The following is a 15,064-nucleotide window of genomic DNA, read 5'->3' as shown; positions in this document are numbered from 1 at the left end:
CATACCAAACTATTCGCCAAGTCGATTCGATGTGCTTTTATGGGCTACAGCACATAACATAAAAGCTACAGGTGTTGTAATCCTTCTTCATGGTGTATTCTTTTCTCTTGTAGGGTTCAATTCTTTGAGTACCTACCCTTATTTTCCACCTATTCTACTTATTCATAGTCATATCTGTCGACACCTAAATTATGGCCATCCTTTTTAGTGATTACCTTTTGCATAAAAAAAATCAGGAATTACTTTTTAGTTTCCATAAAAAAAAAATAAGCCATTATTCATATTTAATTTTGTCATTTAGGCATTGCATTTTGCATTTAATTGAACCGAAAATAGAAATAGACTTAAGCTAGTCGTGCGGACATGGCCCCATACATTTTGCATATTCATCGGGGCGACGATTGATGGGTTTAATTGAATGGTTTAGAATTTGATTAATAAGCCCATAATTCATTTAGGTGGCCTAAATCAAACATGGAAGTTGAATTTTTGAAGCCTTTAATCTGTTAATCAAGATTTGAGGGAATCGGCGTAGTCCCGTGATATTCGTGCATGACCGTTTACTTGGGGGAGCAAAGCGGAAAAATCAAAAAAAAAAAATTGAGAGATTTGAGGGACTATTTTATTTGCACAATCACGTGAAAGAGGAGGAGGATCGAGCCTATATGAGGTGATGTTCGCACGGAGAAAAAGGGGGGCTTCGTTGAAAAAGAAAGGGAAGTCGTCCAGAGAGGTCCACGGTCAAAGAGAGAGAGAAAAGAAGTCCCTAGGAGCTCCACCATTTGAGATTATTCTGGCTGAGAGGGAGTTCACGTGAGATAAAAGACAGGAAAGGGAAAAAGGGTCAAAGAGAATAAGCAAAAAAAAAAAAAGGGATAACTCCGGTTTCACTCCCAACAAACACCCAAGTCCGACGGATGTTTCCTGCAACGTTGGCCTTACTCCCGATTGCCATAACGCCCACGATTTAATCCGGTGCCATTGTCATCCTTGACTTTCAATGACAACATCCAGAGCTATTTTAGCCCATACGTGGTGCAGGCGGTCACAACATTGAGGAAACGAGTCCGGTGTTTGACAGTCGTCAAGAGTTGTAGACCCCGATTCGTTATTCCTTCGCCCGACGATCGAGAAGTCATCATCCCGCTCTGGATCGAATCAGACGAGTAGTTGTCCTCATCTTGTTGTTTCCTGCCCGACGATCGAGAAGTCATCATCCCGCTACGGATCGAATCAGACGAGTAGTTGTCCTCATCTTGTTGTTTCCTGCTGGTTCATTAGAGCTATTGTTCTATCGTCGTTGCCTTACCCGAGGAATCTCTCGTCCGAGCCAAGTTCATCTGTGCGAGAGTCATTCCCCAAGCTAGCGGCAAATTCGAAGTGTCATCTACGAATCGAGTGCAAAAATCAAATTTGAAAAGTGAATTTTCGAGTTTAGATATATTTCTCAATGTGATATTCCGAATATTTCGATGCTCGTTTCATTTGCTTACTTTTGTGCTTCGATTGCATATTCCGATTGCTTGTTTCAGAAAATCGCATGTCAATTTTGGAAATAACTTTGCAATATATTTCATGCCTAAATTGGAAAGATTTGTAATATTTGACTACATGATCCGAAATATTTTGCATACCTTTGCATATATTGCATACCGCGATAAAAGTGGATATCTTTTTTTTAAAAATACAGGTTGATCGGGAAAATTTTATTTTCTTAATCCGCAACTTGCCAAACGAGCAAGGGTCCGAGCTCAATCGTTAATCGTAGGATTACGAATTAAAGATTGACTCAAATATTTGCGAAATATTTCAAAATCGATTGGGATATCCACTTTCTTGATTGATTTGATTGGCATAATATCTTTAGAATGAATATTCTCTTGATTGATATTTAAAATTCTAAAAGATATTGCGTTGAATCAATTATCATGTTCAGATAAATTTGCATCCTTAAATTAAAATCATGTAGATATTTGTACGTTTAATTTAATTTTAGAATGAGTTAATTTAGATTTGCATTCCAAGATAGAATCAGCATATTTGAGTAGATTTTTATGTCTAAAATAATTTATCTCTAATAGGTTATGGATTAGGAAAACTTAAAACCGAAAATATGTAAGATAATTATTTTTAGGCATATTTTTATTTAGGGTCATTCATTAATCCGAAAATACAAATTTAAAACAAGCTTGCTATGTCATTTGCATGCTAGGTTCAGATCATATAGAATTTGCATGTTTAGGTCTTCAATTAATTCGTAAGTTATGTAGTCAATTTAATTAGACCGTAACATCATTTGTACATTAGTTTCATTTAATTGCATGTCATCTAGGTTAGTCATGTAGTTAATTAAATTAATTTCATGTGCATGCTTAGGATTTACTTGCATTTAATTTAATTCATTTGTATCTTAGATTAAATTCATGCATTGCATATATGTTAGTCTTTATCCCATTAAAAAGCAAAAATTCAAAAGTGAGAACAATTTGTCTTGGCGTATGCTTCCCGCAATTACCTTGACTTCTGGATGTTCAATTAATTGATTATGCAATCGCATGATAACTGGATGTTCAATTAATTGATTGTGCAATCGCATGATAACCTTTATTAGTGACTTAGGTTAAAATCAATTAATGTTACTTGAAAAAATTCATTTTCATGAAATAAAATTGTACCAAAAGGGCATTACGATAATCTAGCGTAATAAATTCCCCGGACTTAGAATCTCCGGTTTGCAGAAGTAATTTAGTTCTCCCGCTAATTTACTTAGGTTTCTAGTCGACCTACCAAAAACGATTAGTGACGACTCCAATTCAAATATCTTTGCATGTTACGTTGCAATTTTGTATGAACTTGGGAGAGTTCGAGTTAGGTTAGTTGAATAATTGACTCGATAATCTATTAGCCTAGAGTTTTCAAATTTTAGGTCGCAACAATATCCATATTTTTTTATGGGTTTTCCTCTTGATTTATATCTTGATCCTCCTATTGCATCTTCTTCACCTGATCCAGTGTCACCACCTTCTCCCGTTATGCCTCCTTCTTCGTCTATCGCACCTGCCGATCCGATGCCTCTTGAAGATTCTCGCCCATCGTCCCCTAGGCGTAATCCTCTGCAAGATCAACATCCTTCGGCTAGGTATGCGGCGGCAACAAGTTATTCTGATGAGTTCGGTTTCTTTATAGCTGTTGTCCACACATTGTAGGAACCATCACATTATTGTATGGCCATACGTCATGCCCCGTAGCGTGACGCTATGTCTAAGGAGTTGTCTGCTCTTAAGTGCACTAGTACGTGAGATCTAGTATCTCTTCCACCAAAGAAGTCCTTGATATCTTGTCACTGGATCTATAAAAATCAAGACTCACTCTAATGGTAGTATTGAGTGTTATAAAGCGTGTCTCGTCGCACGTAGTTTTGATCAAGAGTATGAGATTGATTATGAGAAGGCCTTTGCTCATGTTGCTAAAATGGCTTCATTTTGCGCTCTTCTTGCAGTAGCCTCTGTTCTTAATTGGCTTCTCTTTCAACTTGATGTGGAGAATGCTTTTCTTCATAGGGTTCTTAAGAAGGAACTCTACATGCAATCACCTCTTGATCTTGTGAGTTCTCCTGGTCGGGTTTGTCGTCTTCAACGAACCCTTTACGGTCTTAAACAAGCTCCTCGAGCATGGTTTGAACGTTTTGTAGATGTTGTTCGGTCGGCGTTTTGGTCAAAGTGAGAATGATCATGCTATGTTCACTCGTACTTTTCCTACCGATTGTACTATTCTACTACTCTATATTGGTAATATGATTATTACTATGGATGACTCTGCTCATATTGCTTATATTAAGCATCATCTTCATCGTCAGTTTGCTATGAAAGATATGGGCTTTTTACGTTATTTTTTCAATATTTAGGTTGTTCACAGTCAACGTGGTATTTTTCTCCCCTAGCAAAAGTACATCGCTGACATTATTGCTCGTGCTAAGTGCTAAGTTATCCTATACTCGTACTGCGGCTACCCCTGTTAAACTTCATTTACAGCTACGTGCTAAATTGCTCACCCTCTCTCTCCTCCGCCTCCCAAGAAAATGCTCGTCGCAGACCCCTCTTTCCTCCTCCTACTCTCTCTTCTGACTCCACTGTCCGTACACTTCACTCCTCCTCCTCCTCCTCCTCCGCCGCGGTACCTATCGCCCCCAATTTTCGCCGCCGACTACGACGACATGCTCGCGAACTTCGGGATCTTCGTCTACGACGCCCGGAGGACCTACAAGATCAAATCGGAAGCCGAAACGCTCTTCCTCGCTTCCCTCCTCGGCAGCCCCTTCTTCACCGAGAAACCTAGCGAGGCCCGCCGAGCACCTGGCGTACGCGAGGCTCGGCGCGATCAAGGACCCCTGCCTGGCCCGCCGGTTAGCCGAAGATCGGGACTTCCTGATCGAGTCCGAGCCGTCGGATCGGAGACCTTCGAGCGCCGGCTCGCGATGAGCGAGTTCTGCTTGTTTGACTACGGAGGTGACGTGTCGGGGATCAGGGACGCGATGCGGCTCGGGTGCGTGGTTGGGGTGATCACGGACCGTCCCATCCAGGACCTGCCGTTGATCGACGTGCTGAGGTGGCAGGAGATGGCGGTGGCGGGGGGCGGCGGCGGGGCGGAGGGAGTGAAGCGCGCGCTGAGGGAGATGACGAGGGAGCATGTGGAGAGGATGAGGGGATCGTGTGTGGCCGCCAGCAGGCACTTCGCGTGGAACCAGTCGCCTCAGCTGTTGGATGCGTTCCACATGGTGGTGTATCAGCTTTGGCTCAGACGGCACTCGATCAGAGACGCGCGGAGAGAGTGGAGTTAACGTCCATCCGGGTCCACTTGCAACTCTTAAGTAGCATTACCCGATGGACAATGTTAGGCACCTCTGCACGACCCGAGGCGAAACGCAAATTACAAATAAAAGATTCGAATATAGCACGCTTTAAATTAAATATTCAAGTTGAATTATTTCACACAGAGAATTAAGGTTGTGACATTTTTGTTAACACTTATCGACGCAATAGTAAATGCGTTTATTTGCCTAACACGAGTCGTAATCATATCCGGAGCGTTTACATATCCTTTGAAGTTTCGAAGTTCGAAGTCCGTGTGTTTAATGATAGAGTTAACATTGGGATTTGAGAGTTTGTTATGCTGAGCAATATTTTCACCTGAAATTCACTTCTCTATTTGGAATTTGTCGATTTTATTGGAAAGTTGCTGGTGCTTCTCTTTCTATAACATGAGATGTGTAGATCAAAAGTTCCATTTAATATTCACCAGAAATACGATTGAATCCTTAAACTCATATAAAAGTGCAATTGAGTGCTTCCATTAATTTTATCAATTTTTTTACGGTGGAAAAAACCAACGTGTAATTTCTCAATGTCTTTAGGGATCCTAATGTTGCCCCATATAGGTTCATTATCAGCAAAATAATTTCAAAAATCAAAAAGTTTAGGACTGAATTGGTAAAAGTACAACGGGTTTAAGATTTTTTTGTTTGTTTCATGAATAACCCTCAACTTTAGTTCATGTCTCAGCTCCACAATCCAATCTCGATGTTACCCTCAAAAGTTTTCGGTCTCATAAAATATCACCAAGTTTCACTTGACTCGTAAATCTCCCACTCGTAATCGGTCTGTCCAAAATTTCTCGTTGACAATCGAGAGATGGAAAACTTCCAAGCATAAGCTGTTCAAGCATTCAAGCTCGGTGTCCCGAGCATGAGTTTTCCGATTGCGAGAGATGTAACACTCCCGAGCACGAGAGATTGAAAATTGAGCTCAAAATTGAAGGAAGACTCTCTTGGTAGTAAGAGCGATTGATTTTGAAACCAATCCCAATTACTCTAGGTTTCACCCAAATTTTAGATCTAGAAGATGCTATTTTGGGTAATATTGAAATTCATCTCCAAAAGACATCTTCCCAAGGAAAAACTACAACAATGACATGAAAAAATGTCACATAAGATCGCTAAGGGCGATTTTGGATAAAGGGTTGATGTGGATAGATTTGGGCTCAAGTAGAACTTGATTATTTTTTATGAGACCGAAAAATAGGGTAGAATTGAGACTGGAATTAAAATTGAGGGTTTTTTATGACAAAAACGTTTAGGATAAAATTGAGATTGAACATAAAGTTTAAGGTTTTTTGTAAAACTAGTGAAATTGGGACTGGGGCTAAAGTTGAAGATTTTTTTAAGCATTAGATCAATTTTCTTTACAAATTTTTAGACAAACAAACACATTTCTTCTTACCTATAAGCACCCCTGTAAATCGCTAACTTTTGTTTAACGTATATCATATCACGCTCTTCTAAATTCAAAGGTCAATTTTATGGTGATTGACAGTAATTTACTAATATGCATTGACAACTTCCAGTCAACGATATGAATGCGAAACTTGTTAAAAACACCTAATTATGAAAACTTGCTATTATTAAGGAAGTAAAGAATTACCAACATGGATTAGAACTCGATAATACGCGAACTTGTAAGCTTGTCATCCTAATGGAAGTAAAAGACACGATAAATGTATTAGTAATCATCATGCTACTTCTCTATTTGTTCCCAAAAAAATTTAATAATTCAGAAAATATATTTTAGAAATGATTGTTTGTATAGCTTCAAAAAATGAATTAAAGAAAAACAATTTCATTGTTCACAGAACATTTAAACATAAATTGTGGTCAAATCACTCATTTTTTTAGGAACAAACGGAGGCTGCTTTAGTAGATTTTGTAATTTTTTTCCGTCAAATCGCTCATTCTTCACGGCGCATGCTCACATGGTACTGTTTTCCAATTTTCCAATTGGCTGGTACTTAATAAAATTCCTATTATTAAGTAATGATTCTTCGGTCAGGCGACAACAGTTCCTCGTAAGCCTGCACCACACACGTGAAATATAATATTTTGTTTGGTTTGAAGTGAAATCTAATGTTCAGTGTGTTAAAATCACGAAAAAATTCAAATAAGGGCTGTCGACCTACATAAGGGCCTGAAACTTGGGCTAATGGGCGAGCATCAATTTCTTAATGCTGGTCTTGCTGTTGTTCTGTGCTCTACATGGCTTCAGAGGACGGGTCATCAGGGCATAACCTGTCTGCAACAGATGGTAAGCATCATCCTGAGTTCACTTGTGCGGTTATTTGATTATCTTTCCTCTTTAATGTATTTTTGTGTGCTAGAGCAATCTGCCTGAGCAGTTCATTAAAGGGCTGTCTTCAGCCAGTTTGCAAGGGCGAGCTCAGATTGTCCCGGATCGGCTATTAAACTCTGAAAGTTCAGGAGAACTGGTGTTTTATTTGGATGGTGCTCATAGTCCTGAAAGCATGGAAGTATGCGCAAAGTGGTTTTCTCTTTCTGTTAAAGAAGAAAATCCATGTCAGAACTGGTGTGATCAGCAACGGGGGCGACTCTAAATCTGCAAATGCAATGATAGGCAATAAGTATGGTAAAAGTTCAGCAAAAATCCATGTTAGTATTGATGCATCAAAAAGAATGGTAGGATTTGAAAGCAAGTATAGGAAGCTTTTAATAAAATAAAATCAAATGGGGTCAAATTTCCTAGAGATGCACGCTACTTTCCAACTCGACCTTTTTGTGCTCCTTTACTACCGGATGATCGTATCATTTAACTTAAGAGTTGTTTCTTTGGGACAATGCTTTAGGTCCTCGTGACTGGCTCTTTACACCTCGTGGGTGACTTGTCAAGACTTGTCAAAAGGCGAACTAGTAGAACCACTTGAAGACATTGCCATGTGGCGGAACACAGTGCACAGCAGCAAAAGATCTTTACTGAAATGCTGAAACTGCATTGCTTCTTGTCAAACTGCCAGGAAATTCTTCAGCACCCACAGATATCTTTTTTCGGTGTTATGGCATTATCCTATTTATTTGGTGTAATTTAAGTCGAGTTGAGCATCGAACATTAGTCGCAGCAAAGAAGGTTGTATGGATACTAGTTAAGAGTGGGCTTTTTCTCCCTTTTACAGAAGAACACAGGCCCTTTTGTGTTGTTGACTGGAAAGACTTCTATTAATATGCACTGTTCTTAGCTCATTTGGGGTTGGAGCAGCAACAGTGGATTGGCCCCACTTGCAACATCCAAGTATGCAGTTCAATAGCCCAAAATCCTGATTCGGCAATTCTATAATGAAGCCGATACTACAGTAGTTTTACAGTCCTTCCCATTAGTGTCTGAAGAGGCTTCCTTACGTACAATAGATCCTTTTGTCAGTGAATCATGACATTTGGAACACCATCACGGAAGAAAACCAATACCACTCAGCCAAATCGAAGCTACGAACGTGCTCAACGTACCTGACACATATTACAAACAAACTTATGCTGGCTTCAAGAACATTATCAGCAGAATAGAATACCTCTGTACAACAGTGAATTCCTACATCACATAGTACATTCGCATTTATCTCTCTTAGCATCTACCCAACCCCCCAGGCATGACCTGTAATTAGGAAACTGTTGCTTTTTCCAATTGAATCAAACCGAAGCATTCGAGAGACTCTAATACTGAAAGAGAGATTCAACCTTTTTCCGGCAAAAAAAAATCGAGCTAAGTTCTCTTATCTCAAAGCAACTGGCGAAGCTGTTGACTTTCTCTGCGCAGATATTTGACTTCTTTCATTAACTCAGCTTGATTTTCCAGAATCGAGGCCATTACTCTCGACATTTCCATCTGTTCATTGGAAGCAAGAAATAATCAGAGAAAATTGACAGAGGAGGAAAAATGTATGAGCATACCTCTTGCATATGGAATTGTATCAATATTTCGATATGCAGATTTCTCATATCCTCGTGAATTGATTTCTGAAAGGAAACTATGGTTTCTTCAAGGGTTCGTTGAAAGAGCTGCAATGTAAAGGAACTTCCCTGCTGTGAATCCACATGAAGGGTCTTCTGAAAATGTGGTATTCCTCCCTGTAAAAAGAAAAAATACTGATATCATACTGAGCATGTACAGTGTAGAAGACAATAATTTGCCTTCAAAGCCACCACTAATAACTATTATTCGTTGAACGATGTTAGAATATATCCATCATATGTGACACTTCCCCATCATGAGACACAGACAAAAACATTCTTTGTGGTTTCTAGAACAAAACATTCTTCAAACAGTTTTGAATGCTTACATTGATTGTTGGAAGAATCCCTGGTTCCAACGCAGCTGATGTTTGTGACCTAGATAACAAACTGCTAAGAAGCTCTTCCTTGGTTTCAACTCCTGTTTTCTTGGTTTTTGGTGAACCTACTGAAATAGATGGCCCGTCGCTGAAGGAAGACGTAGTACTAATTCTCTCAGCATAAGTGGAAAGGAGACGTGGCAGGGTCAAAGATGCTGTTCCAGAAGATTCCACTGTAGTTTGTCCCATCATGCCTTTCGGCCCGAAAGACAAGGACAATGAACTAGAGGGAGGGAGTTCTGAATATCCAAGTGGAGTCTCCTGAATGTTGGAAGCATCTTTACTCTGCAAATTAGTGTAAACAAAGTTTGAATTTGTTAAAGAGCTGATACTTGTCGGGCTCACTGATGAGGGAAAATCTTGGAACGAAAACATTGACCCTGATGTTTGACTTCCAGCTAACATTCCTAGACGGGATGGCAAAGTGAGAGGCTGGCCAATATGAGCATATTTATCCAATACCTTTTCCCCACCCCAAGCTTCTGGAGGAGTGATAGAAGAATCTTCACTCTTGGACGATTGAGGAGGAGTAGATTCAAGCTGTGTTAAAATTTGATTCTCATCCTGCACAAAGTAAAGAAACCGTCCATGATTTTCACGAGTAACTCCTATAAGATGTGTGAGTAGCATGATGTTTATGGTAAGACAGTAACCATCCACCAGAGTCACTATAGCGAAACAGAATGTCTTCTAACAAAATCCCACATGGAGTTAATCTAACTTTATAGAATGCCTTCTACTCTTCATTGAAAGAAAAACTGGGAATTCCAGGAAATATTTAAAATCACTTTGAAATCAAATCATATCAAACTCGTAGACTGTTTGTATGAAGACATATAGGACTGGTCCATCTTCTACCTTTGCCTCAAAAGAGCCAAAACATAAATCTGGCTCTCAATTATGGAAGCAAGTAGAAATTGCAATACTGCCTCTATGAGCACAGTTACATTCACAATGTGTATCAAACAACAAAAGGTTATAGCATTTTCATGGGACAAGTGAAAATATCAAACCTATCCTGAATTGGAGCTGGATTTCCAATCAAATATAGGATGAATGTTACTTCCATCCTCAGTAAAGGGATACCGGCGAATGGATGAAGGAAACAACAGCGAAGAAGGTCTCTTATCAAGAGCAGAAAGATCTTTCTTCCTACCATCATCGTCATTCCACAGTTTATCAAGTGAGGGTGTGATTGGCTGGATGTCGACAAGGGGAGAGAAAACCTCCATGTCATCCTTTGGGTTAAAAGTAGAACGTGGAGCGTGCAACCTAGCCAATGTCCCACCGGCCATAGATGGCTTATGTTGGGTGTTTCCTCAGATGAAACCAAATTTTGCGTGCTCATGGTCAATCCACTGATATTTGTCGTCAGCGAAGTTGCATCTAGAGAAAGACTTGATTGGCCAGGATTACGTGAGCCAGACACTGATGTAGCTATTTTAAGGTTTGATGATGTTGAGGAGGGAAGAGGATCCGGCATAAGTATTGATTCTTCATCAGCACCTCCAAGAAGAGCAGTCTCAGCTGAACAGTTACTCTCATTCACAATAACTGGTTTGGCTCTTTGCCAGCATAAACTCGTAACAGCCTGATCAATACCACAGAAACTCAGTTTATAGTAAGACTAGGATTTCAAGGCCTATTTTCTAATCAGAGTTATTGTGGAGTTTCACAACAATTAGATAATGATAGGGAAATTCTAAGTTTAACAGCCATTTTAATAAAGCATGAAAAAGGCCTGCAGCAGAGATGCTTTTCCAGTCATTCATCACAAAATTTAGATCCACAAGAAGCAGCAGAGACCATTACTGCTGTTCCATTCTGTGGAGCGGGAAGATAGATCCATTATCCAATTGACAAAGGAGAATATATCACTATACCAAAACCAGGGTAGTTCCCCCAGTTGTTCATACAATGGGTATTTCCTTTGGTTGGTCATACAATGAAACCAACTGAAATACATAGGCTGCATTTGGCATGCTAATATTCAAGAATGGTCTTAAATTGGAAGAGAAAGTTCAACCAAATATATCTACATGAATAAATACTTGGATTTCCTAGCATGATGCCAGATCCAAAAACCAGCAGAGATTGCATTCAATTCAGGAATCAAGAATGAGCATGATAGGTGGAGACACCAGCAGAGAAAGCGGAAAAATCAGCAATGCTCAATTTCAATCTTCTATAGGATTTTCTTTTAACTCATTTTATTTCATGTATTCCCTCATACAAATGCCTTCCTGTATTGTCATATAACCCACTACCATCCGATGAACATTGTGAGAAAGGGAGATTTATGCAACAAATGCCTCATCATATTGGTTACATTTCCATAGCAACACGCTTCTCTATTCATGGAGACAGAGTGACCATCCTTTATGCATGTTAATCTCACATAAAATGAACAGGCTAGGTTATTCTTTTCTACACCCGTGCTAGCCCATGCCCACTAACATATCCAACTCAATTTCATTCCTTATCAGGCCAACAATCCAAAGTCAAGAAAAAAGGGGAAAAGGCAATGTTCTACTCTTGTAAAAGACACAGAAGGACCCATAAATAGTCAGAAGCAATTCTTGCGACAAAAAATCAGTTTTAAAAGGGCTTGATGGGAGTATCGGAGAAAACAGTTCAACGAAATACACAAAAACAAAGACTTACTTAGGTAGTTCTATGTGCATATTAGGGAGACTATTCAAAACACAGGAAAAGATTTACAATACAACGAACCAACTAAAAACAGACGAGTATCCAAGTTTGAAAGTTTCAGGTGTAAAGGTAAATACGGAAAACATCGATCACCTCTGAACTATTATAAGCACGAAGAACAGTGAAAGGTTGAGGCTTTGCCCGGATATCGTAAAAAACTATGCAACCGTTGCGGGTACCTGCAGCCAATATACATCCATCGTCTCTAAAAGCCACCGAAGAGAAAGGTGCTTCATAGGAAGTGCAGGAGGAGAACCTTCTCGATCCAGAGTCATAGGTATACAGTTTTTTTATCATAACCAACACTGGCGATCATCTGCTACAGATATTCTGGATATCAGAATCATCAACAGTGTTTAGATCATCGACAACAACAGGCAGACCTTATTGGAAAAAAAAATGACAACAAGCTTTCACATCCACTATGCCCGTAGCTATCTGATATTCTCTTTACACGAAGAAGAGCTAAAATGCAGGTCTCTGCTAGTGAGTGGAAGGACAAACCTTATCACCGGATGGAGAGAAGCTAACACCAGCAGTTGGTGCAGAATGCTGCTTCAACCAAGCAATCTTAGAGAAAACAAAGGAACCATCAAAACATTGCCTCAAATACTTACTGAAAATGAGAAACAGACTAGCCAACCATGTGGTGGTTGTGTGGAGGGTGTGGGCATGTTTGTTAAAGAAGAGACAGTCTGACAATGATGCTCATTCGAATTCAATAAAATCTCCTTCCAAAAGACAGTGGAAAATCCAAAACAATGTGCTTAATGGAGCTGTAATGTCATATCTGAAGTTATATTGCTAATCCGATTGGCAATCAAATTTTTACAGGTAATTCTCTGGAAAAGCTATTGACAATGACAACCTTTTCAATTCTCCATGATTTTCTACAGGGATCTTGAAATAAAGTAACAAAACAACGCAATGGTAGCAAGCATATGTTAAAACATAAAAGTAAACCTTGGGGCTACGACCAGTAGTGTCCCACAGATTAACTGTCCCATCATGGCCAGCAGTTACCAAAAGGCGTCGACTAATCCTTGAATAGTCAAGTACCCTAAGTACCTGGTCTTGAATCATCCAGCAAAATAAAATTAGCTTACAAAGCTAAGCCAGCAAGCACCACGCTGCAGTTTAGGATGAAAACAATAAATGACCTGTGCATTGGGGTCCTTCAGTTCAGCCGCTCTTGCACCAGATGCAAGGTTGTGAAGAATGAGGTCTCCACTGATACTGATAGAAGCCAAGTGCTCGTCCTTACAGTTGTACATGGCACCTGTTATCGTATTGGCATGACCCTTTAACCCTTTAATGCATCGCCTCCTCTGCAAATCCCATATTCTTACAACTTTATCACTCCCCCTGGAGCATTTGTATCTGGATCCCTTGTTGCTAAAGCTAATAGCCATGATAGATTCCTGAAAGCCGAGAAAATTACAGTAAGTCAATGCCATGGCCATGATAGCATGACAAATATGAAAAGTTGAGTTCTTTTTTATTTGTGATCCTCATGCAACATGTTAGTTTCTTATGCAATGAGACCGAATTGTGTAAAGGAGCACGAAAATAGTAGCCATATCACCAATATATATTGCATGTGAAAGACCAAGTGGAACTGCGAATCATCAATAATTGCCAATGAGATTGAAATGCAGAAATTTCTGTCCATTTCAGCAAATTCTTGCAACTGTCTCCGTGTACATTGTACAAGTAAAGTCATTAAATCTGCTTCAAGAGCGTAGGTAACAATTTCTGGAGTCAAAAAAACCGAATCATTACAGTTATGCTATCCAGTCGCCACTCAACGGATATATCCCCCATTCTTCTAGTCACTATGTTCAAAGCCCTAACGAAAAGCAAGACAGATGGGATAGAAACTGTGTTTTATTTTTCTTTCTTTCGTGTGCTCAATATGGAGGAGCAAGTTCCCAGACATAGTGGCTGTATAAGGAATGTGTTTTTGGACACACAGAAATTAAAAGTTTTGACATCCCAAACCTAATGCAAGGGACAACTACAAATAACAGGAGATAGTAACCGCTATAAATAGAAAACAACTGTCTGTGAGCCTTTTTTAGCTTGATTAACAATGGGGAAAGAACTAAAGAGTAAATCTGGGTACCTCAGTGTTGTCTCCACCATCTGTCCCAGACACCGACAATGTTCCCCTGGTTTGACCATTTTTCCTCCACAGCGAGATCTTCCCGTCTTCCCCAGGACTAGCAACAACTAAATCTGAATATCACCAAAAAAAATTAGAAAAAGTAAAACCCGAATGTTTCAACCGGGCACAATATGAATTCTTGTTAATCTTATTCATACATGCTACTGGAGACAACCCTACACGAAAGTCTCCTCGTTTCACACACAGCCAATTACTCCCACGCCAGGTATAGTGATTGGTTAGTAAACACTTCATTTACGATTACCATAAGCCTACCACTTTCGTGAAGACCAATCGATCACTCAATCCTCACTTCGGCTCAGAAAAGCAATCTAATTCCGCCGACAGAATGTAAAATAAACAGGACGGACAGCTACACCGAGACCGTCACTCACTGGTGTGATTCCACTTGATGGAGTGAACGGTGCTCCCTGGCGACGGCGCGTAGCTCAATGTACACGGATCCCCAGCCTCCACGGACACGTCGAACAGCTTCACGCTGTCGCCTCCGCTCGCGGCCAGGAACGCCGTCGACGGATCCATCAAACTCTTCATCATCGCTCCACCTTGCCTCGCCAATCCCTCTGTGGGGAAATTGATGAGGGAAACGAGGGAGAGAAGCGTCGAAATCCCCCCCAACCCCTCGTAAATCGCGGCCAATGTGGGGTCTGGCAATGCAGGGATTGCAGTCGATTTCGAGAAGAAAGGCCGGGGAATTTGATAAGATCGAGCCTGGGAAGAGAATTTCAATTTTGCAGAGAGCAAAACCCTACCTTCGAAGTACGAACTATGAATGAAAGCGAGCGAGCGAGTTCGGCAAAAAATTTGAAAATGGATGGAGAGGGTGCTGGTAATTGTAATTGGGCGCCTTCACAAGTCCATGCTTTTTGCCAAGGGTATATTCATAATGTGAAAGTGGTTTTTGTCACATTTTTTCTTACCTTCCAAAACTATCTATAGCAT

The 15,064-nt window shown here is 40.1% G+C and overlaps 1 protein-coding gene and 1 pseudogene across 1 annotated transcript; one reads left to right on the top strand and one right to left on the bottom strand.

Annotated features, from left to right (window-relative positions):
* Positions 1 to 4,078: 4,078 nt before the first annotated feature.
* LOC125316189 (probable glycosyltransferase At5g03795) lies at positions 4,079 to 4,837 on the top strand. The gene has a single exon (XM_048283722.1). It carries the CDS (start codon positions 4,079 to 4,081, stop codon positions 4,835 to 4,837), a length of 759 nt encoding a protein of 252 aa, XP_048139679.1.
* A 3,444-nt stretch (positions 4,838 to 8,281) lies between these two features.
* Positions 8,282 to 14,999, bottom strand: LOC115741222 (annotated as a pseudogene).
* Positions 15,000 to 15,064: the final 65 nt, after the last annotated feature.

The sequence above is a fragment of the Rhodamnia argentea genome, chromosome 8 (assembly GCF_020921035.1).
Source record: "Rhodamnia argentea isolate NSW1041297 chromosome 8, ASM2092103v1, whole genome shotgun sequence".
NCBI lineage: Eukaryota > Viridiplantae > Streptophyta > Magnoliopsida > Myrtales > Myrtaceae > Rhodamnia > Rhodamnia argentea.
Note: the sequence above shows the minus strand (reverse complement) of the source record. Positions and strands in the feature narration are given on the sequence as shown.